The sequence below is a fragment of the Argopecten irradians genome, chromosome 8 (assembly GCF_041381155.1).
Source record: "Argopecten irradians isolate NY chromosome 8, Ai_NY, whole genome shotgun sequence".
Taxonomy (NCBI): Eukaryota; Metazoa; Mollusca; class Bivalvia; order Pectinida; family Pectinidae; genus Argopecten; species Argopecten irradians.
In genome coordinates this window covers 9,001,547-9,026,661 of record NC_091141.1, presented here as the reverse complement: position 1 = coordinate 9,026,661, position 25,115 = coordinate 9,001,547, and the positions used below count along the sequence as shown (strand labels likewise).

Genomic DNA, 25,115 nt, shown 5'->3' with positions numbered 1-25,115 from the left:
ATGCGTTACACTGTGACAATCCCTTTTATTAATTTACGTGTTCAAACGAACGAAGCTTTTGTGGGAGGGTACTTGTATACAGGTGTAGTATTATAATAATGACCGGACGCTCACGTGAAACGTGATGTCATTGCAACCAAATAAAGAGTTGATGGAGGACACTCCCCTCGTGGTTGATTGATGTAGAGTGCCGTAGACTTACTCTTCTCGTCGCTCCTCCCTCAATCCTCTAACAGCATCTCTGTAAAATTTCACATGATACTGAAAGCATATATAATTCAAGGCACTGTAGCAGCATTCAATACTCTGGACCTAAACAAGAGAGAGAACTAGTCATATATCGATCACACCAGCGATCTAACAGATATCATTTAGTTCATTATTACTTCTGCGTACTGTACATAGCCTTACCAACAATACATATTATTAAAAGTGATCAGCCCATGTATCTGTTCTGCTGAACCGGGAAACAATTGGAACTGTTTGATTTTTGTATTCAATTTCAAAGCTCGTTTTTAAATGGACCGAGGGATGTCAGTGAAAATAACCGAAATATTAACTATAGCCTTATTCCTTCTGCTTACTCTCAGAGTTACGCTTGCTTATCCCTTTGGACTTCAACAATTTGTGGTACCGAAGGAATCAGAGGACAATGAGCAGAGCAATTATTGGTAAGTACCTCGATCAAGGACCGGAAAAAAGAAGAATTACAGTCATATATTGACAAATATTTTTTTGCATCAGACGAATATATGCTCCAATAGAAATATGTGTATATGGTAGGAAGAAGATGCTGCCAGTCGTTTGTTAAACCATAGTTCATTAGATGTCATTCTGGCGACGATAGGCAGTAATGAAGAAGGACACGTGCAGTGTTGTAAGTTTCCGTGTATGGTGATAGTTCAAGTAATGTCATAGCCAGGGGAACAATACTGCATCAATAGAAACAATAAGTTACACATCAGTCTAATTAGGCAAATGTAATTCGACACGTTTAATCTTAAATTCTAAATTGTACCTGACACAGTTTGACAACAAGTACTACTGAAAATAAAATTAGTTTAGAATTTGATGCAGTACGGATTTTTAATATGTTAGAATAGTGTAATTGAAATCCATTCAAATTATATTTTCGAATACAGTTTTTATAAGAATCGTCTTTCAATTCAAATTTGAGAAATCTGGGACGTCCGTGAACATTTTCATATCAACAGTAAGGTACATTTATCATCAAGGTAAAAAAAGAAAAATGCTTCACGAAATACTTGAGAGCAAAGGTTTGGTACAATGCCATTGTTGTATCTTATTACGACATTCATCATGAAATTTCCGCGAAAGCTCAACCGCAAATTCAAATATTTTGCGTACAATTCTAGAAAACTTTATAACTAACTAGATATAAGCTCAAGAACTTTTTATCGTGAATGGATGTATTCGCGAATTCGTTGAAATAACGAAGTCGCAAAATATAGAATACGCAAAAATAGAGTGGTTTTCGTTACTTAGTATATGGTTGTGTCCTCAATTCAAATTGCTCCCTATCTATGATTTCCCTCTGAAATCAGAGAACCCTTCATCTTTGTCATTAACTGTTCCACCTGTTTTCGTTTCGCTTTAGAATTGCGATAATGATCATGTGGTCTTTTTAACAAACAGTATAAATGCCAGAACAGATAACTGGTCACTATTGTGCTATAATGGCATGTTTTCAGATCATCAGGGTTAGCCTTCAGGTCAATCGACAAATAGACCAAAGTGTCATCTACAGTCACCAGCAGTCACGAAAATCATCTGTTGTCCTGAAACACCTTGACATGCCGGTTTTTTAAAAAAGCAATTTCTGTAATGTACAGAATATACTTCCCTAAGCAACTATATGAAAGGTGTCGATGTTGTTTGATTTGATACCATATTCTGTTTTATTGATAGAGTATTCCCCATCTATTTTGCAACCATTTGTAATTAGAGTTGGGGTTTTATTAAAGTTAGTAGTTTAATCATTGAATTATCATCTCGTCTTTTCATAGTTATATGTAACAGGTACATTTTTTAATTAAATAGAATTTCGGAAATTAATTTTTAAATAACTTAATCTTGACAATTATCACTAAATATCAGTTTTTGTCGGTGATCTATACCATGTACATGTACAGTAATTGCGATGGCATACATAACAATTTGGGCGTTCAGACAGTCATTTAATGCTTATAAAACATGCCGTAATGAGCATCTGATTGGGATCGGACCAGCGCTTCCTAATGGAAGCTGCTGAAGTATTGAGCGGCGTAGTTAGTTATATTCTCAATAACACCATTTAGATGATGATAACAATAGAATCGTCCCTTTAAACACTGTGACAGTCCTACAAATCAGGTAGTTCATTGTTAAACTACGAATGTAGCACAATCCAATGCACAGTATCGACAGTTTCCACACTTTTAATGCTAACACTATTCATCGTAGCGATTGTGTTGTATGATGCTCTGTCGTGTAGTAATATTGCTTAATAAGTATAGGTGTTGACTATTTACACTACCCACAAATCCTTCTACCACCTGTCGTTATGATTATCTGAACTTGTAACAATTGCTCGATTGTTAAAAAAAGAGCGTTGTTGAAGCCCTTTGGATCAGAGGTGATTTGCGTTTACGTCCGGTGTCTGTAGATGATACTTTAGTTCAACAGTCCATCAAGCTGAAGGCTAACCTTGATGATTTAAAAATAAATTATGGTACGAAAATGACTCATCATCTATCAAACCTATGAATGTTTCAGTGAAATGATGACTACAATATATTTATGTTGGTATGGTGTGCATCAACTTCTATTCTAACTATAATATATGCAAACACATTATTTTGAATTAATCCTTCATTAATATGTGTCTTTTGCTATATTTTTTTCAATCATTTGTTTTCTTAACGTTTTCGTTTGATTCTTAATTAGCAAGTCGGTAACGAGGTATTGACGGCACATGACTCTGCTTTGTCGCGCAGTCACCAAACGGTTAAAGAGTTTTATCTCGGACGACCTTCATCGTCCATTCTTTAACGATGGCAGCATCAGGGAAATTATAATATGCCTGTTTCAAGTTGTATTTATTGATGTGTAACACACCTTCTCTTCAAAAGCGCAAAGCCTGCGGGTAGAATGCGAAATTAGCTTTCGATAAAAAAAGTAATTTGTTCATTTGGTAACACATATGCAAATATTTATTGCTGGATGCACATACGACTGACTGGAAACATCCACAACAAGTTAATTATTTACCGTTAATGTGAGTACGGCTGACAGTAATGTAGTGCTGAATGGACTATAATATCCTCACTACGATGAGTTGATCAATGTCATTAAATACATAACGGCTATAACGAAACATTAATTAAACAAAAGCATGACTGAACAATATGCATCTGTATAGCAGTTGATAACAGATACAATCTAAACGTGTCAAAAAATCAACAACCATCTACCTAATTTACATTTTCAGGTGTCTACTAATTGGCAATCTAAGCAAAGTACAAATTAATTTTGTTTACCATTTCGATCGGGTAGAGATAAAGATTAAAACACTATCTGTAAGAACTCTTGATACCCATTTGAAATCCATACTTATTCCTTTCTGAAATGATTGCTAAACATCTGATATTGAACGGTGTTTGTTTTCCTATTTTAACCTTCCGTAATATTAGATTCGAATTTATAACCGATTATGCCATGCTCTGTTCTCTAATCCTGACTAAAAACGTAAATAAGTGTTACCGGCTTAGTCAATTGCAGGTGCTAGGACGCCGCTCTCAAACAAAGTGTGACGTATTATACGATATTTTCCATCGGTGTTAACCGTAAATCCACCATTGTAAGCACACTCCAAAGATTAATGTTAGTTTGGGCGTGTCTATACAATATTGAATTAACACACATTCATAAAAAATCAACACACGTATTAATAAGGGGATTAGCGTTAATCTGTTTTTACATGCTCGATACATTATATAATATTATCATGTCTGGAACTGGTATTATAGATGACACATCGATGATAATATTTGGTTTTCATTTTAACATGAATTAATGCTGACACAGACAATGATAATTGTCATTGCAGTTTTATATTTATTATGTATTCTTGCTCCAAGTACTTTTTGGTACCGCACTAGACATACATGATACTTATTTGTTTAATATATCAGAGACAGAACGAAACCTTGCATTTGCGATATTCAGCGTTATATGTGTTTGTTGAGTGAAATGATTCTTAGTTCTGATATAGAAACTAAGATTTAAATACGCATTAAAAATAAAATAGAATTACCGAAAAATGAATCAATATATATATATTGCAATAATGATGCATTTCGTTATTTTGCTGTCTGGTGCAATGATAGTCAACTACCGCCTGGTAATTAGGACGACGGCTGGAAAGATAAGACGAGGCGCGTTATAAAAATTATCTTTTCAATTAAATTATTCAGAAGATGCTGATAGGTGTATTAATGATAAGCTAATACCATTTGCAACACTATACAATTATCAATTTCGTTTTACATCCCATTTTAAAAGATAAAAGCCGTTTCGGTTAAGATATGCACATTAAGTATATCTATAAAGCGCATTGCCTATAAAAACAGCGACTGTCTTTTTTGTTGATGTTCATTTTATATCCTTTTGTGATAAAACGGTTTCGACTTTGTATAATTATATATTTCATTAATCAATATCATTTTGAAGTACAATAGCTGCGACATTATCAGGCACCTGATCACGAAATACATATCAGACAAACTATTTGTATTACTCAGAGATCTGAGTAACCCTTCTCGTGATGGGAATGCGATCTAGACCTGAATCCTGAGTATAGACGGATTAGTAAGCTTAGTGATAAAACAGTACATTAAACGAAAGAGAAAGAGAGAAAAACTAAAGGGGTACAGATGTATGAGAATAAAACGGATGGAAAAGACGGGAAAAAAGAAGCGGTGTCGAATATTGAACCTTATTGTAATCGTTTGACATCATAATACCTATGATTGTATTGAATCAAATTATACCATATCAAATTAGAATGAAAGCATGTAACTACCATACACCACTATGTGGAATATCCAAGATTTAAGTAAATGTTGAAATATAGTCACGTTTTTCTCTCAATTATAGCTGTAGCTTCATTTATATGATACGACTCATTCTAAAATTGGATACACATCATACACAAAATAATTCTATTGCATTGTCCGTTATTTGCTTTATTCCACAAGGATATTTAAGCTTGTTGGGTAGTCGAAGAATACCGACAATATGGAAATTGATATTGTTGGCTCTCCTTTAGAGACTATCAAGTCGTAATCAACATGACTATCATATTATACTTTAGAGCCAGCATCACAGTCAATGACAAATGTTATTGCATTTTATATTTTATTTGTTATCATTTATAGGTTGGTGGTTAACCTCAGAAATACCAATGGTCTCAGTGAAAACTACCGGGTATCTGTTTTGTCCGCGTAATCCTTGGTTACATTTCCACACGCTTTTGTATTACTAGGATGACCACGATGTTATAAGTCATCAGTCGTTGTACTTACCTATTGTTATTACATTATTAATCCGATGTATGTTCTAGAAACATTTATGCATTCAAAATGCGCCAAAGGACGAAGAGAGGTGTTGATATATCTGTAGAAATATATAATACAGCTACTAGGGTATTAGATATGCAAAATATCATCACTTTGATTTCAACCTGTGAAAAGTTGTAGTATTACCACTTACTAGTTTTCGAACGGGTTTATCAGTTAAATGTCAGGGTCATGTAAGGACATGCCAGGTTTGTTGCTGGTGGAAAGCCGAAGAACCCGGAGAAAAACCACCGACCAGCGGTCAGTACCTGGCAACTGCCCTACTTGGGACATCTTAACCACTCGGCCATTGCGGCCTCTAGTTTTCAAACCATGGTTGAAATACCCGGTATACTACTGGAATGTATTAGCTATGTATGAACGTAAGAGGTAACTTATACTATTTCTATAATAAATATATAAATTGTATAAGAATACCATTATCGAATTTCTACCAATAGGTAGGCAACTTCTACTTTGATTCACTAGTTCCAAAAAATCAGTCAAAGAAACAAAACATGGACATGATGCCAAACTTTCTACAAGTCAACTGTAACTTTTAGATTTTGTAAAATAGCACATGTATTAACATGCAGAGAGCGGAGCACCTTAATTATATCAGGCCAATGGTATAGAACGGGATACAATGCACTGACAAGGATGTGGCATTTGAAATCTTCTATTGCTGCCTGGAGTGTTAACGTTACCGTGACAGTTTTACCTGATGGCGATCTCAATATCAGTATTAGATAATCAAATAACCTGATTTAACGCAACACAATTCGGCATAGGCGTTAACCTGCTTAAAGCTCAAAACCATCAGCGCTTTGTCTTATTGACATTTCTGGGTTCAAGTTAAGCTACATGTACGTAAGGGAATAGGAAATTTTACAATTGTTACCTTTTAACATAATTTGAGTGGGAAGTACAGTGTACGATAGTAAATAGAATGCGTCGGAGAAATAATAAAATTTCTATTTTTTCTTATTTTTCCACGACATCCGTTATGCAAATAAATGCCTCTTTGGATAATGTTACAGTTCAAAGTTATAATCATATTGTTTCTAGGTGTTTCCAAGATAGTAGGATGCTTTGCAATGTTTTAGATGAGAACAATAATTTGACTTCTTTTCAATACATTTGCCATTATTTTAATTTTAAATAGATTACAGTAACACCTAAACAGTTTGTCGATAGTAAACACGTCTGAAAGTAAGAATTCCATTGAACATCTGTTACGTAGTTATACGTAATTATACAGCATTTAGCAATTTAATAAGTTGATAATAAGAACATTACCATGAAGAATGGAAATGAACTTGGTAACGTCAATGGAACTTCATTTACCGATTTACACGTTGTTGGGTTAAAGGTATCAAACAGTGCAAGCATTCACGTACTTGTTGTAAACACAATCTAAACAATGCCATTTTTAATGCCATATGTATGATATGATTACGCATACAAAATGTAAGCCAAACAGATATAGACAACGAGGTGGTTGCGCTACACCAAAGGCGTGAGATTGTTTTTGTTACAACTGAGGTATCATTCAGATACATTATAGGTGCCATCATTCTCTCATAGAATTTGAAATCCAAAGTCGTATTTTTCAATATTGGTTTGTAACGGGTATTTCCATTGGCTTAAATAATCACGCTATCATCTAATGACTAAAATATAACGTCAACTTCTCTAACGTCGTCTCTCATTGGCCGAGGAAAATGACGTACATTTCGTCAGCGAAGTATCCCAATGGTATGCCAATTTCATCTATTGAACTTTGCAATATCTGAAGTTCATCTTGATTGGTATTATTCGAACTCGCCATGGAGATATGATATATTATAATCAGATATTACATTTGAAGGAACTTGTTTATAGCATGCCGTTTCAGCAAATTCCGACAAATGTGGTAGTAATTCGCTATTATTTATATCAATGATATAAGAAGTAGCGTATGCTGTGACCGCGATGTCTTTGGACGATTGTATGGTCAACTTATTTCGGAATTTTGTTAAGGCTACATTCCGATGTTTTAATTGCTGATATTTCTTCTTTGCTTGTCTGTGTTTGTAAAGCTTAATGTCTCAGAGCAGCGAAAGAGTTCTCAAATGTCATATACCATTTATTAGAAACCTCAAAAAGTAGGTCCCATGTCTGTACAGAATGGAAATAAAGAATGGTGATAAAAGATATTTTCAGAAGTGAAAAAAACTATGGTCACATTTTCTTTTAAAATAATACGGCCAGTAAAAGGAACCTGCTTTTAGTGATAGTCGACGCAAACGATGGTTTTCAACACCTAGACCTCTTTATCTGTCCGTAAATATCCTTCGATGATGCAGAATTCCCATTTTTTACCCAATTAATGTCAGTACTTGTGTCGGGCCATAAAGGATATCGGTTTCAACCTTTTTTACTTTCTATTATTAGGTGACCAAGCCTACTGCAATACTAGACCATAGATGAGTTTGAATGTACTGTTGTCCTCCCTAATACACTTACAAGTCGTGATAGATTGTGTATTTGTATTTTAGCAGAATGGCTAATGGCGTTGCCCGTTACCATCAGCCAAACCAGAAATATGGTGTGGATTTTGCCAAGGACATAATGATTTTGTATTCAAAAGTCTGTCATTTCGATACTCGCTTTAATACAAATGTTTTATTTTGAAAAAGAAAGAAAAGCAATGATTTATTTAAGGGTAGTTGATATTAAGTATATTTTGATTTTATTTAAACAGTTCAAACATAGTATTATCAAAGTACCAATCTACATTTTCAACTATTTATCATAAAATATCAATTTATATTTTCAACTATTTTTTTTTTCAAACGGTTTGATCTTGAATATGCCATGTACCGTAAATAACGATCCAATGGGAATAATTTACGTACCACGTGATGCCCGATAACGTTTGTGCGGTACTAGTACCTTCAATGGTGATGGAACGTCACTCTTTGTTATCTTCCCACTGAAACGGCGTTAGCGTGGGACGTCATCGTACAACGACATTTCATCACCAATAGATACAATAGTCCAGCACAAACGTTATCGGGTGTAACGTGGTACCTGAATAATTCCCATTGTGTAGAAGAACAAAACCAATAAAACAAAAAGATTGCTTCAAACAGATTTTTTCTTTTTTTTTTCTTTTTAATTCATTTTATCAATGTCAATGCACAATTATATTTAGTGAAGTACTTTGTACAACAATGCATTCACACGATAGTAGAGTAATGATTTCGCTAGATATAGTCGTGGGAATTAGAAATGAAATAATACTAACATTTGAAATACTTATTCGTTCAAATTTAATCAAATTCATAACATAATACATGTAATTATCCGCGAAATCCTTCACCTTTATTGTCTTTGCAATGACCTGGTTCCGTTTCTGAATATTTCCAGTCTTCAAATATCAACTACATGTAGATCATCAATAACGACCGTTTTATATCTAGGTCATCAATAACGACCGTTTTATATCTAGGTCATCAATAACGATCGTGTTATATCTAGGTCATCAATAGCGACAGTTTTATATCTAGGTCATCAATAACGATCGTGTTATATCTAGGTTATCAATAACGACCGTTTTATATCTAGATCATCTATAACGATCGTGTTATATCTAGGTCATCAATAACGATCGTGTTATATCTAGGTCATCAATAGCGACAGTTTTATATCTAGGTCATCAATAATGATCGTATTATATCTAGGTCATCAATAACGATCGTGTTATATCTAGCTCATTTATAACGACCGTTTTAAATCTAGGTCATAAATAGCGACAGTTTTATATCTAGGTCATCAAAATGACCGTTTTATTTCTAGGTTATCAATAACGACCGCTTTAAATCTAGGTCATCAATAGCGACCGTTTTATATCTAGGTCATCAATAGCGACCGTTTTATATCTAGGTCATCAATAGCGACCGTTTTATATCTAGGTCATCAATAGCGACCGTTTTATATCTAGGTCATCAATCACGACCGTTTTATATCTAGGTCATCTATAGCGACCGTTTTATATTTAGGTCATCTATAGCGACCGTTTTATTTCTAGGTCATCAATAGCGACCGTTTAATATCTAGGTCATCAATAGCGACCGTTTCATATCTAGGTCATCAATAGCGACCGTTTTATATCTAGGTCATCAATAACGACCGTTTTATATCTAGGTCTTCAATAGCGACCGTTTTATATCTATGTCATCTATAGCGACCGTTTTATATCTAGGTCATCAATAACGATCGTGTTATATCTAGGTCATCAATAGCGACAGTTTTATATCTAGGTCATCAATAATGATCGTATTATATCTAGGTCATCAATAACGATCGTGTTATATCTAGCTCATTTATAACGACCGTTTTATATCTAGGTCATAAATAGCGACAGTTTTATATCTAGGTCATCAAAATGACCGTTTTATTTCTAGGTTATCAATAACGACCGCTTTAAATCTAGGTCATCAATAGCGACCGTTTTATCTAGGTCATCAATAGCGACCGTTTTATATCTAGGTCATCAATAGCGACCGTCAAATTGACCGTTTATATCTAGACCGTCTATCATCATAGACGACATACGACTTTATATCATCATACGACGTTTATATCTAGGTCATCAATAGCGACCGTTTTATATCTAGGTCATCAATAGCGACCGTTTTATATCTAGGTCATCAATCACGACCGTTTTATATCTAGGTCATCTATAGCGACCGTTTTATATTTAGGTCATCTATAGCGACCGTTTTATATCTAGGTCATCAATAGCGACCGTTTTATATCTAGGTCATCTATAGCGACCGTTTTATATTTAGGTCATCTATAGCGACCGTTTTATTTCTAGGTCATCAATAGCGACCGTTTAATATCTAGGTCATCAATAGCGACCGTTTCATATCTAGGTCATCAATAGCGACCGTTTTATATCTAGGTCATCAATAACGACCGTTTTATATCTAGGTCTTCAATAGCGACCGTTTTATATCTATGTCATCTATAGCGACCGTTTTATATCTAGGTCATCAATAACGATCGTGTTATATCTAGGTCATCAATAGCGACAGTTTTATATCTAGGTCATCAATAACGATTGTGTTATATCTAGGTCATTAATAACGATCGTGTTATATCTAGCTCATCTATAACGACCGTTTTATATCTAGGTCATAAATAGCGACCGTTTTATATCTAGGTCATCAAAATGACCGTTTTATATCTCGGTCATCAATAACGACCGCTTTAAATCTAGGTCATCAATAGCGACCGTTTTATATCTAGGTCATCAATAGCGACCGTTTTATATCTAGGTCATCAATAGCGACCGTTTTATATCTAGGTCATCAATAGTGACCGTTTTATATCTAGGTCATCAAAATGACCGTTTTATATCTAGGTCATCAATAACGACCGCTTTAAATCTAGGTCATCAATAGCGACCGTTTTATATCTAGGTCATCAATAGCGACCGTTTTATATCTAGGTCATCAATAGCGACCGTTTTATATCTAGGTCATCAATAGCGACCGTTTTATATCTAGGTCATCAATCACGACCGTTTTATATCTAGGTCATCTATAGCGACCGTTCTATATTTAGGTCATCTATAGCGACCGTTTTATTTCTAGGTCATCAATAGCGACCGTTTAATATCTAGGTCATCGATAGCGACCGTTTCATATCTAGGTCATCAATAGCGACCGTTTTATATCTAGGTCATCAATAACGACCGTTTTATATCTAGGTTATCAATAACGACCGTTTTATATCTAGGTCATCTATAACGATCGTGTTATATCTAGGTCATCAATAACGACCGTGTTATATCTAGGTCATCAATAGCGACAGTTTTATATCTAGGTCATCAATAATGATCGTATTATATCTAGGTCATCAATAACGATCGTGTTATATCTAGCTCATTTATAACGACCGTTTTAAATCTAGGTCATAAATAGCGACAGTTTTATATCTAGGTCATCAAAATGACCGTTTTATTTCTAGGTTATCAATAACGACCGCTTTAAATCTAGGTCATCAATAGCGACCGTTTTATATCTAGGTCATCAATAGCGACCGTTTTATATCTAGGTCATCAATAGCGACCGTTTTATATCTAGGTCATCAATAGTGACCGTTTTATATCTAGGTCATCAATAGCGACCGTTTTATATCTAGGTCATCAATCACGACTGTTTTATATCTAGGTCATCTATAGCGACCGTTTTATATTTAGGTCATCTATAGCGACCGTTTAATATCTAGGTCATCAATAGCGACCGTTTTATATCTAGGTCATCAATAGCGACCGTTTTATATCTAGGTCATCAATAACGACCGTTTTATATCAAGGTCTTCAATAGCGACCGTTTTATATCAAGGTCATCTATAGCGACCGTTTTATATCTAGGTCGTCAATAGCGACCGTTTTATATCTAGGTCATCAATAGCGATCTTTTATATCTATGTCATTTATAGCGACCGTTTTATATCTAGATCATCAATAGCGACCGTTTTACGTCTAGGTCTTCAAAAACGACCGTTTTATATCTAGGTCATCAAAAGCGACCGTTTTATATCTAGGTCATCAATAACGACCGTTTTATATCTAGGTCATCAATAGCAACCGTTTAATATCTAGATCATCAAAAGCGACCGTTTTATACCTAGGTTATCAATAGCGACCGTTTTATATCTAGGTCATCAATAATGGCCTTTTTATATCTTGGTAGGTCATCAATAGCGAACGTTTTGTATCTAGGTCATCAATAACGACTGTTGTGATTCGCTTTCATATCATTAACACAATGGTTTAATGTTACATTTTCGCGATTCTTTCTTAGTCATCACCAAATAATAGAAAAATGTCATATTTCTTACTTTTAGGAACTATTTGTTAAAACTGAATTTCAAATTCATCACCATACTTTCTAGCGCCAACATTTAATCACTATGAAACAATTTCACCCAAGGGCTTCCTTCTTTTCCCTTTTAAGGTGTGTATCGCAATATGCATGTGTATATTTTGTCTTGAAGCAATGAACACTTGAGAACATTCTTTCAAGGTCGAGAGTGTGTTAATCGATTATCAAAACGGTTCAAATAGAAATAAACCTAAATTAAACTAACGTCTAGAGATTCACTTATAAGATCATAATCTTTTTTAGTACTTTTTAGAAGTGACTTTCAATTCAGAAACATTTCACTGCATATTATTTGCTAAATAATTGCATTTATACAAGGATATATCAGCATTTAATGCTTTAGACGTTCGTCTGTTTCAGTTTGTTTTTTTTTTTTTTCATGTGAGATTTCTATCTGATTTTGATAATCCTATAGATTTAAGTTTTAATGTTGGTATGCGCATAACATAGAAGTTTTCGATAGGATAGATAGATGGAAACAGTTAAATACAAGTTAATATGTTTTGAATTTCAATCAAATCCGTTCATTTTTTAAGTATTATTAGTTCATAAAAAGTTTGAGTATGAAAGGTAAACTTAAAAGAATACAACAACAACATTGTACATGTTATTTAAAGACTCAAATGCGGTATGGCATAACATGTTTTTATGTTTGTTTTACTGTGGACCAGTGTTAGATAAATATAATCCTACATCGGGTTTCTAAAATGGAAAGAAATTTCTACCCGATCAAACAGAAATATCTGCACTTCCAGAGACGGTAAGAATTTTCAGAACATGACAGCTTCCATGCGTAGAACATATTCGCGTGGTTAACCGGAAGTTGTAAAACGTCATATGCAAATAAACATTAAATTGTGCAGTCCGATTCGACAATCCGTATCACCTTTAACCCCGAGCTTCAGACTTCTGGCGCATGTCAAACTTTGACCTAATGATCATCGCAATCGGAAGTCCCGATGCTTTAAGATGTTTCTTTGATGTTTACCGGGGAAATTAACTATTTAAATGGTTTTCATACAATGTCTCTGTGACTTCTAATATTTCAATACGATTTAGATTTAGATTTTCACAATGCAACAAGGTTTTAATTTATTTTCAAGGAAGTAAAATTTAAAAAAAATCCAATGTTGATACATTTACTAAATAAATATTTGTCTTTTTAAATCGTGTATGCGCAGTTTTTAACATTTTTGGGCAAAATACGTTCAGAAACGGGGGCATTTCCTGCCTTGAGGGAAGGACAGGAAACCTCTACTCTAGGAGGTGATTCACCTCAGTCGAACCCTCGGCAAGCCTTGGGTTAGACAGTCGTGAATCTCCTCCTGATATAGAGATTTCTCTGTCGTACGCTCAAGTTAGGGAAAGATCCTTTTAATCTCAAGCAAGATTTTTGCTGATCAACCCACGGCATTCGAGTTTTTATTTTAACGAAAAATGATGAGAATTTGGTTTTTGATATACATTTTCATAGAGTCGTAATCACAGGGACATGACGATACGACAAATTCAATGACGTTTGCGACATCGCTGTTCTCTTCCTTCCCCGGTAAAAGGCAGAGTTATTGTTACCCTTGCAACCGCGGGATAGCTCTTTCTAAAAAAAGTTCCATTCTAAAGTACCATAAACAAAGAATAAAGATTATACATAGGTACTGAGTTAGAGAATCATCAGCAGAACTTAGCTCTTTTGAAATACGTCAGGGTGGATCTAATTTCTTGGAAAAAGTTTTGGTGTTTTCACATACTTGGTAAAACTTTAGTTTGACACATGACTACGTTTTGGACTTGTTACAGTATCCGCGATTCTGTGGCTATTAGAAGTTAGGATAAACGTATTTGATACGAATATGTCATTTAGAATTACCATGAATCACCTAACAGACAATTGATAGCCAGTTTTAGATAAAGGCATTGTTCAGAAACCAATAAACTGGACGACTGGTTACAGACTAATATTACAATAGCGATATGTCGTCACTTTGAAGATCAAACTATTTCATCAGATGCGATGCTGCTGTGTCCAAGGCGTAGAGTCATTAGCTCTAGTGACTGGTTCTCAATGTAATGGCTGTGTCACAGCTCCACGAGCCGTCGTATCCTAACACACCGGACCACCTGATTAACCTCAACCATCATATGACAAGTGGAAATTAGGTGTCTACGCAGATAGAATAATGATATTTCAGAACGACCAGCTGCTATATCTGTACAAGTGTTATGCTAGGTTTACACTATGTTCCCGGCGACCACGGTAGCCTCGTTTTCCCGAAACGTGGTGCGCCGTGGAATTTTGGTTATTTTTGTCCCTGTATTAAAGTTGAGCTAGGTCTTGTGAAGTTTTGCCAAGGTCTTTTACGGCTACGTGTTGGACCGTGGAAACAGGGGAAAGTGGTGTTCCCGGAGGTTAAAGGTACACTACGGCTTTAGCACGGTCTATGAAGGATAACACTACGTTCTCTCTAGTCCTGTTACGATCTGATGAGGTCTGCTACGTTAAAACACGTTTTGATCAAGCTCCGATACGTTTTTCACGGTCCACCAAGGCTTACTAAGGCTGAAAGCCTGATTACGGGCTTTTTTGGAGCAAATGAAACAATATTTATTGACGAAAATGTCATTTCAAACACGTTTAGTTACAAAATGTGTTAAAAGAAATATATAATTATTATAGCCTAGTGTTTCTACGCAATTTTTTTCTGTAATGGATATCATTTAATCTGCCTTTTACAATAATAGGTTTCGTATAATTTGATGGTTTAAATGTGTTTGATAATGACTATTTCTATCTATTAAAACAATAAATTTCAAAAGGTAGCAAAATGCACCAGGCAAGGCAATGATACTCTATCATATATTACTTGCAACGTAAGACCGTAATAGGACGTAACACGCCGTATTACGTCGGGCTTTCAACCGCTACAAGCCGTGATGTGCCTTGACAGAACGCATCAAAACGGCTATCATCCACCTTGGCTTGCCTTCAAAACCTTGACAAACCGGCACAAAACGTGCAGTCAATCTGCATCAACCTTGGCGAAACGTAGAAAAAACGCAACAGAACGTCACAAAACTTGAAATCACCGTGGGATTCCCGGGAACGTTCCACCACGGACCGTCTGGAAATTTTGTTACGGCCTCGTACGCACTGTTACGTTTTGTTACGTCAATGCCGTTTTATTACGTCCTGTGGCGTTCAACATCTGTACCGTGACGGCCGTGGCAAATATTTTGACAGTTTAAAAATCTGGCACGGCATCTACGGCAATCACGACCGCTTACGTTTGTCTATCACGTCCTTCTGCGTTGTCTCACGTTGTCCCGCGGTCACCACGTTTTGTCCACGGTGGTTTGAAACGGGTGGCGTGGCCGCCGGGAACATAGTGTAAACCTAGCATTACACATTGACTACACACTGTTTGTATCTCTGGGACATTGTTACATAGGGTGGTACTTTAATTACAGTGCCTTAGGACGGATATTTAAAATACACCCTATGATTAACAAATTAAAGTATTCACTGTTCCTAAAAGAAAAAATATAATTTTCCATGAAAACTACAATTTATCAGCATCGTATCTTTCCTGTGAGTATTTTATACGGCTTGGTAACAAATTTCAAATATTTCACTAACTTACCAAAATAAATGAAAACTTCAAATTTTGCTCCACAATGATTCTCTACGATACGGTCAAATGAATTGATATTTTGTAATTCCAAGAAAATGGAATCATTATCTCACATTTCATATCATCCGATTTATGTGGTTTTTATTCGATTCTCGCTGATGCTCCACCGCTGACAAATGGTATTTTTTCACTATCAAAAACAGGAGCAGACAATTTGATATTTTTCTTCAGTTACAAAAGTTACTTGCTTTACACCATAACCACCATTGAAAAGTTTGAGTTTCTAATTTTACTTCAAGATAGAACTATTAAAAATAATTAATTGCATTCCGAAAAAAATCCGACGCACTATATCCTATATGAAATTATGTACTGATTGTGCATGTACCAAAAGCAAAACGATTTATTTCATTTGCTTTTTAGTGTTAATTAGACACAATAAACCAAGATTATACATCATTTATTGTTCAAATAATTGGTATCGTTTATGCTCTGTCGGCGGTGGAGCATCTTTAATATTTGGTAATAGCTCATTATGAAATTCTAGTATTTATTTTAATACAAAACTAATAGGGTACATATTCATGAAATAAAACAAAAGTTACTTGCTTTGCATGAAATAAAACAAATCCCTCGTACGTGATATAGTAATATATACGTAGCTTCCATTATCATTAACACACTTAATTCTAAATTTGGCCACACCCGAATGTTATCTTCCTGTGGTATCAATAATGCATCGTAACGGCCTAGAAATAGCGGTCTAAGACCGAGTGGTATCGGAGATGGTTATCGCGATATCTTTCAGCTTTCATTAGAAGTCTATACTCACCAGCATACAAAGTGTGGTATCCCTTAGTTACTATACAGGTGTGACAAAGGTGGTTTGGACCATCCCTAATCAGTGACTAAAATAGAATAAGGTAGTCTATCACATGAATATTCAGTATGCGATACTGACTTAACTTACTAATGGGCAATCGTTCTACTACAAATTAAATAGAGATACATTTAAAGATGCTACATCGCTGAAGAATGGTATTTTGCTTTCAAAAACAGTAGCAGACAAATTTTAAAATTATTTTGAAAAACAGAAAACACCAATTATAGTTTAATATAATGAATATCGTTTATCCTCTGTCGGCGATAGTATTACAGAAATCCTGTTTAGGTCATAAAACCTATGTTTGTTTCCTTTCTCCGCAATCCAAATAGTTTTGTTGATATATCGAGTAATTCACGAATCAATGTTTTCTACATATTCCCTGTCATGTAACGTTCGCTAATGAAGCACGAGCAGCGCACGTGACAAGTTATGAAATCATAAATACAAGATGCCATAATTCAAGAAATGGTTTTCGTTCATGACCAGGTTTACCTCGAGACGGCGATCGTATTACAACATGACGTATTTCTGTCTGTAAACAAATTGTGTTGTTGACGTCACTTACTAAAACGCTGAGTAAAAATTATAGTTAATGATAAAAACTTGAAATCATTAAATTGTTATATCGTACATGTCTTTATTTAGCAGTGTACAAATAATATTGTGTATATTGTCTAATGATCAACAATATTGCAACTACAATACAAGTGGTTTTTTTCTCCAGGATCACGTTTATTTTGTTTACTGCATTTTCCTTATGTTCTGTTAGTAGCCAGTGTCATTTAAGAACGTCAGATTTGACAGGGGTTAGAGCTAGGTCGAATTGCTCTGAGGAAAACTCTCGCCCGACAGACAACTTCACATCATGGTTAAAGTTTCAACTTCACATTCCAGAAGGGAAGGACTGGTGACTCGGTTGCTAAGACTGTGATCAGGATCACTTCATCAATCCCCCTTTACTCGGATATTATTAATAACAAAGTTCAGTTTACCTTTGAGAATCTTTCAATACACAATGCCACATAAATGAGAAGCTAGATATGATAACATCTCTCGGCAGTGTAAGACATTTAATATTTATATGTTTTGTCAGTACTCAGTGAGATAAACACTATCTGTACACAACACAATGGTAACCAATACCAATGTTGTGATCTTTTCGTAACATCTCTACGCTCATCCATAATTCCAGCGTGCCTATCATCAATAACTAACCAATATCAATATAAGCCTTCACAACACTACAAACAAATATATACCATAACGGTACAGAAAAAGGAAGCGAGACTAGTTGTGTTGCATTACTTGTGAATCGCATTACATTTCCAAACTAAATTAACACATTATATTGTGGTTCAAACAATAACAAAGAAAAGCTGTACTTTACCTTACTATAATGTTCACTTCCGGTGATATTTTGCATGCATGATTAAAACCCCGTCGTGTATACAGTTGACAGAATGTCCCTTGTTTAGCAATATATATTGTCAATTTTACAACTAAATGAGAAGAATACGAACAATTGACATTAATCTTAGCACTGTAATTTCTGATCAAATACAAAACATGTATGTTAGATGTTGTATGATTATTTCCGCCATAAACAAACGGTGCAGCATCTAAATGGTATCAATAAATGAAATCATCTACAACACGACAGATACAAAAGAATACTGTGGACGACTACTCATTTTGTAAATTATTAATTTCAAATAAGCATTATGATTTTTTTTGCTATTTACATCTATAATGATTGATTTTAACCTAAACTGATGTACAATTGTATACTATATAGTTACTTAACGTCACGAATAGGAATTAATTGTACATGAATGGAACCAGTTGATTATCAAATGAATCACAAAGTTATTTAACAAATAAATTACCTGAAAACCAAATAGTGGTCTTTGTTTCAAAGATATTATACAGAACGCCAAGTGTAAATCGTGAAAGGAAAGTACATTTTACTGTTTCCACACACACCATATTCACTTATTTCTATTCTTTCTATAACCAACTCCGCAGATCTTAAAGGACTTGAATATATTGTTTTATGTTATGGTGATTGTTATGAAAGTACACTGATTTCTGTGCTATAACTACATATCATAAAAAATATAGTCAAATTAATAATTATCATTCAATGTGAAATTCAAAATTTCCAAATGAATGTTTTTGCCTATGAAATCAATGCGCCGTTGTTTCAGCCAATCAGAAACGGAGTTCATTTTTAGTTTTTTTAGATGATTACATGATCAATCCAATGACAGTGCTTGTTACACAAGTTTAGATAATTAGGTTAAATCCTGACCTTTTTGTGTAATTGTATTGATGAATGATATGGTTTTTAATTTTCAGGAATGATCTACTAGAAGACCAAGGTACAAATATACCTGTAAAGCGTGGCTGTGTTGGCTTTCCTTGCGTGTACACACACATGGCGGAGAGGGCCGGCCGAGCATCGATAGAAAGATATATAGCAAGATTAATTGAGGACTGCATGAATGACGCTCATTGTAACCCAGGTATATACACATTACATTTTGTATGTCACACTACACTGAGAACTACATCAAGTGTCGATTATATTTTTTTCAAACTAGTTTTAGTTCAGTGTACATTAAAGATGCCCCACCCCTAACAAATGACATTATTTCGCGATCAAAAGCAGGAACAGACGAATTAGTATTTTTATTCAGTTACAAAAGTTACTTATTTTACACTATTACCACCTCTGAAAAGTTGGATATTTTAATTTTACTCCAAGGCAAAAATATTGAAAACAATTAATTGCATCCCAAAAAAAATCCGTTGCACTATGTCCTATGAAGCTTGAAGTAATGACTGCGCATGCACCAAAAGCAAAATAAATTATTTCATATTATTTTTTGTGTTACTTAAACATATATATACATGATTAAACACCAATTATTGTTAAATTGATGATTATCGTTAATGCTCTGTCGGCGGTAAAGCATAGAATTAAAAATAGAATTAAAGTTAAAAGTCCTCTGCAGACAAATACCCTTTGTCTCCCTTCCCCTAAATTACAACCTTTCCGCCATATTAACGTCTTTATCCAGTAAAACGATGTAATGTTATAGTTACGTCATATTTAAGTCATGTTCAATTTTGCGTTAACAATCAACATATGTACATGTACCTATCCGCTCGTTTTCGATCAGATATTGCATTGCATCTGAGCCAGATTTGTGGTTTATTCTCATTCAAATATAGTAGTCCGAAAGTAAACATAATTGGTATTTCAAGTATCCAATTCTCAGCAGATTGGTGTGTTCTGCTATTACAATCTTCGACAAAAGTAGCTTAACCTCAAAACAGTGTTCACATTATCCTATATATAGAATGGCCGTTTTGTCTAAAGCGCAAGAATACAAAGAGCAACGCATCATAGAATATCAACATAGAAAATGATGTGCTCTAAACAGTCGTCACTGAAGTGGCGTGCAACCGTGTTCTCGACTTCTTTCATTTCTATTTAAACGGAGCCATTTGACAATCCAGACAATTTTCTTTTGTTCTTTACACAATTACTGACTACCCTCTCAGTTGAATTCATATAGTGTAGGCATGTTTATCTTAGGTATGGATAGTGACATGATCAAGCACGTGTCATGGATATATTGAAACACGCGGTTTTTGTCCTGACAGCCAATCGTATTCAAATGACCTAGTAGCATAGAGCCAACATTTGAAATATTCGATTAGTTGATGAAAAAACTATACAATACCGTCAATTGAATTGAATGTAAAATCTACTCTCTGAACAAGCCGTAATTCAATAATAACTATTTATTTTCCTCTATGTTGATTTGTTTGGCGTCTTAAATCCGTGATTCTGCTTACAGTGAAGGATACGCAAATGATTTTCAATTTTCTCTGTAATATCAATATATATCTAAAATCCCCAAAGATTTACATGAATCATTACGTAATTCTGGTCATTCTAATCTTTTCCTCTTTCCCAAACTCGAATGAAGCATTGAAAATGCTATATATGTTTTAAAGTAATTTGACAGCTTACACTGTAGATATCCCGAGCAGAGGTCATAAAGACAAAAGTAAACTTTGAATTATGGTAATAAATATTTGTTTTAAGTTATTTTCGTTTTCAACACTATGATATTTTCGAGACCTAGTAACATCTGAATAAAGCATTAAACAGATAATCAAAACGATGTACTGATAAATTGGAGTTAAACTAAAACATAAAACAGCGATTTAACAGTTGATTACAGTTGATCCCTAACTTAATAAATGCTTATTACTTAAGTGCAACAAAACAATCAAACCGATAATTTATCCGTGACAATTTGAGAATTTCGGGTAAGCTGTAGTATGCAAAATAAACATTATTGTGTAATCAATTTACTACCATAATGTGTAAATCTGATTTAACAAAGAAAGACAAGAAGGAACTCTGTGTAAGATGGTGTGCCGGAACGAACCCATTTATACCCCCAGGCTAGCATTAGTCCCTGTCACTGAAGTTTGTACTGCAATGCAATCAACAACCCATTGTAAAGTGCACGGAAGACGGGGTCTATATTTACAAACCACTAGGCTATTCGTAGTTGAAGTTACATTTCGATGTTTTACATATATAGGCGTAAAGCTGATACCGGCTTGACGTACTAACTGTACACATTTGTCTTGTTCTTGGTCATACTAGACGATTCCTCCCCTCCTCTCATTTGATGACGTCAATTGTTTACTTAGATACACACCTTTTTCAAGATACATTTTTCAAACTGTTTGTGACGTTCATTGACCAATCTGAAAACATCACGGGATTGACTGAGTATACATGTATTGAGTTCCCTTAGAATGGAAACCAAGCATTAAGTTGTCTATCAAAAGGAGCGCAAAACGTAAGGGTGATTTCGTCCGAAATGTATATGGTATTTGAAAGGCTATTTTAAGTATTCATCTAATGTAAAGAATTCAAAAACGAATTGCAAACGGTGTACCAATCATCCTATGAAAGCATAAACTTATCAATGTATACATACATTAAAACATTTAAAAAACACTTTTAGGGGAAGTAAATTTGTTGTTTTTTGTAAAAAAAAAAAAAGAAGAAATTCACGAAAATTAAATACTGTACCCACGAAAAATGTTGATTTTATTGTAGATAGAATTATTGTATCCTTTTTAAGATGATAACTATTTTAAGTGTCTCCTCAACATATCAATCTAGATTGTAAGTTGACAGTCTGCATTTTTGTCGGTTTAAATTTTCATAGTATTTAAAATGTTCAACTCTGAATCGTTAACTTAAACATTTACTTATAATTCACGTCTTTGCTGTTGCAGGAAAAAGAAAGAGGAGGTCATTACTGAAAGAGCTTAAACAACGGAGATGAACCAAAGTGTAGGTCATTGGACTGATGAATAATTGTCATGAATTTCCATGGAATACATAAAGAAAGGCGAGGGAATTTTTTCTGACAGTCTTGGACTTGCTGAATTCAGATTTAAATACAAACAAGTAAAAATTGAATTTATTTCAATATTTTTATATGAAATTTGGCTTTATCTTACATATTTTTCAAGAAGCATGCATTGTTCCATTAAAATCGTCCCTTCTATAGTATTATCTGAATTGAAGATATGATGATACAGAAAATATGTACAGTGTACGAACTAATAAATGAAAGAGTTTTGTGATTAGGTTTTTCCTGAAAGTGCGCTATTTATTTCTATATTTTTAAAAAATATTAAAATTTATCTGTCTTCGTTGTTCGCAGGCTTACATTATGATCGACGGTGCTTTTCTGATCTTTGCTGTTTAAGGATTGATGTTATGCTAAACAATTATACAATTCCTTCAATAACTTGCTCGACTTGATTTTATGTAATGAATATATATATTAAATATTTAGAGCAATATCTAATTTCTGTTCTACAGCTCTATAACATAAAGATGTTTGAACTTCAGCTTTATAATTCAATATAATCTTGTGACATTATGATTGTTTTGAGGAACTCATTCTTTAAGATCTTGCTTCGCCATTGGATCAATCATGCATTTGCGACGTTATAAAGGATCACATCAATTGTACATTGTTAGAGAATAACATAGTCTGTGAAAATTGATAAAAGAAATCTGAAATGACAACTGCTTTATTTGTTCAGGTTAACAAAGCAATATTAATACAAACCAATTATGAATGGACACGTCAACGAAAGGAAACTTATCTCATGAGAATTCGAAACAAATTGTAGACAAAGTTCATCATTTATTAAGTAAAGCCATATATCAGCGAATGTTTAATAATAACACATAACGTCATCACAATCCTCCTTCTCAAACTTAATATTACTCTCTCAAAGCAAGAATCACTTTAACTAATTAAGCATTTATGTTTCTGATAATAAGTCAATTAAAACAGGGTCTGTAATTCCCTTTGTCCTAATAACGACACCGCTGATCTGTATCCGTTTATTCTGCGTTGTAGAGTTGTGAGTAGGTGCTAATTGTTATGTCGCATGTATGCGAGTGTAACGTCATACTTTTCATAGAAAACGACGTGTTTTTCGCTTACAAAACAATGACGTAACAATAGATGCCTACCCGCAAGTGAGGTTACTCTGTAATATGCAAAGACGGAATTCCAGAAAGTTACGTGAATGTGATTATATCTTTATGGTAATACTGTCTAGCAGATTATTTTGGATTTTCCATCTTTCTTTACCTCGACCATCAGAGATACATAGCTAATAATTGAATGCTTGCCTTCAGAAACGTATCCTTAACTTTTTGATTCTATTTGACGTCACGAAATCAAGAACCAATTAGCGACTGTTCTGTATCAGACCAATTCATGTGACTAATATGAATTAACATCACAGTGTCATACATTTGAAGATGTAATCAATTATGAAGATAATTTACAAGTGATACTCAAAAACGTGTTCACTAATTAAGCGTCGAGAAGTGATCATCATCTGAAAACGTAATTCTTTTTTCACCACTGAAACGAAATTGCAATGTCATTTTTAGCTTGAGCAATAGAAATGATGAAATGAAATGCAAGAACATATTCTGACATGTCCATTTCCTTTTCATTTCGTCATTTTGATTTCCCATGTGGATTACACTGGATCGATATACCTTTCACTGAAGAACAGACTGTATTTGATCCCGTTTGTGTTCAGGAAGTGTTACAATCGATATCGAGTGTCAAGCTTTTGTTACAGACAAGATTGGAATAATCATTTTTGTTTCTCTTTTTGATAGTTTCTATTTAATCTTTCAAGTCTATAGGACTTTTGTCAACATACATCTATTATTATTAAATTAGATTTTGGCATGCAGGTATTTTGAAGAATATTTTTGAGTCATAAGAAAATAAACTGTTTACAGAAAAAAAACTCGATTTGTTTCATTCATTTGTTTTCGAATCTACAATATTTACTCAACTGTGTTATTAAATAAACAGAAGAATATGTATACATCATACCAATCTTCGCCAGTAGACGTTTCTATCTAGTATTATCCGGCGGTATGAACATCACATCAATGACATTATCACAGAACAAACAAATCTGAAATATCTTGCGATCAGTTACAAAGATTACAATCGTCATTTTGATACACATGATATATCTAAACAATGACAAACCCACGTATGCTATGTTTTTTTCGAGTGTTGGTGAACAGCTGTCCAGTTTACCTTTATTTATCCTGCTACAAACATTTTATATATATGAAATTTCAGTACTAGTAGTGATTCGACTGACATATTTTTGCGGCGAACAATGTTAAAAGACAATGTGTCTGATGCAGATATAAGAAATGTGAAAGGGAGCGGACATTAAACAAATAAATTTATTTCTTTGGAACGAAATATTGTATCGTCATGAATATAATTGTGTTAAAATAAAACCACATTGCGTTAAGAGCATGTCATACATTGTGTTGGAAGAAAATTATTAATGTGTTTGAACCAAGCCAATATTAAGTTTAAACGAAATAAATCATTCTTTGGATTTTAAATTTTTAAATTCTTCA

At 34.2% G+C, this 25,115-nt stretch overlaps 1 protein-coding gene across 1 annotated transcript; it reads left to right on the top strand.

The window, feature by feature from the left end:
• The first annotated feature begins 316 nt into the window (after nt 1-316).
• LOC138329283 (uncharacterized) lies at nt 317-24,906 on the top strand. Its single transcript, XM_069276147.1, has 3 exons — nt 317-671; nt 19,436-19,602; nt 22,415-24,906. Exons 1-3 carry the CDS (start codon nt 520-522, stop codon nt 22,462-22,464), a joined length of 369 nt encoding a protein of 122 aa, XP_069132248.1. The 5' UTR covers nt 317-519; the 3' UTR covers nt 22,465-24,906.
• Nucleotides 24,907-25,115: the final 209 nt, after the last annotated feature.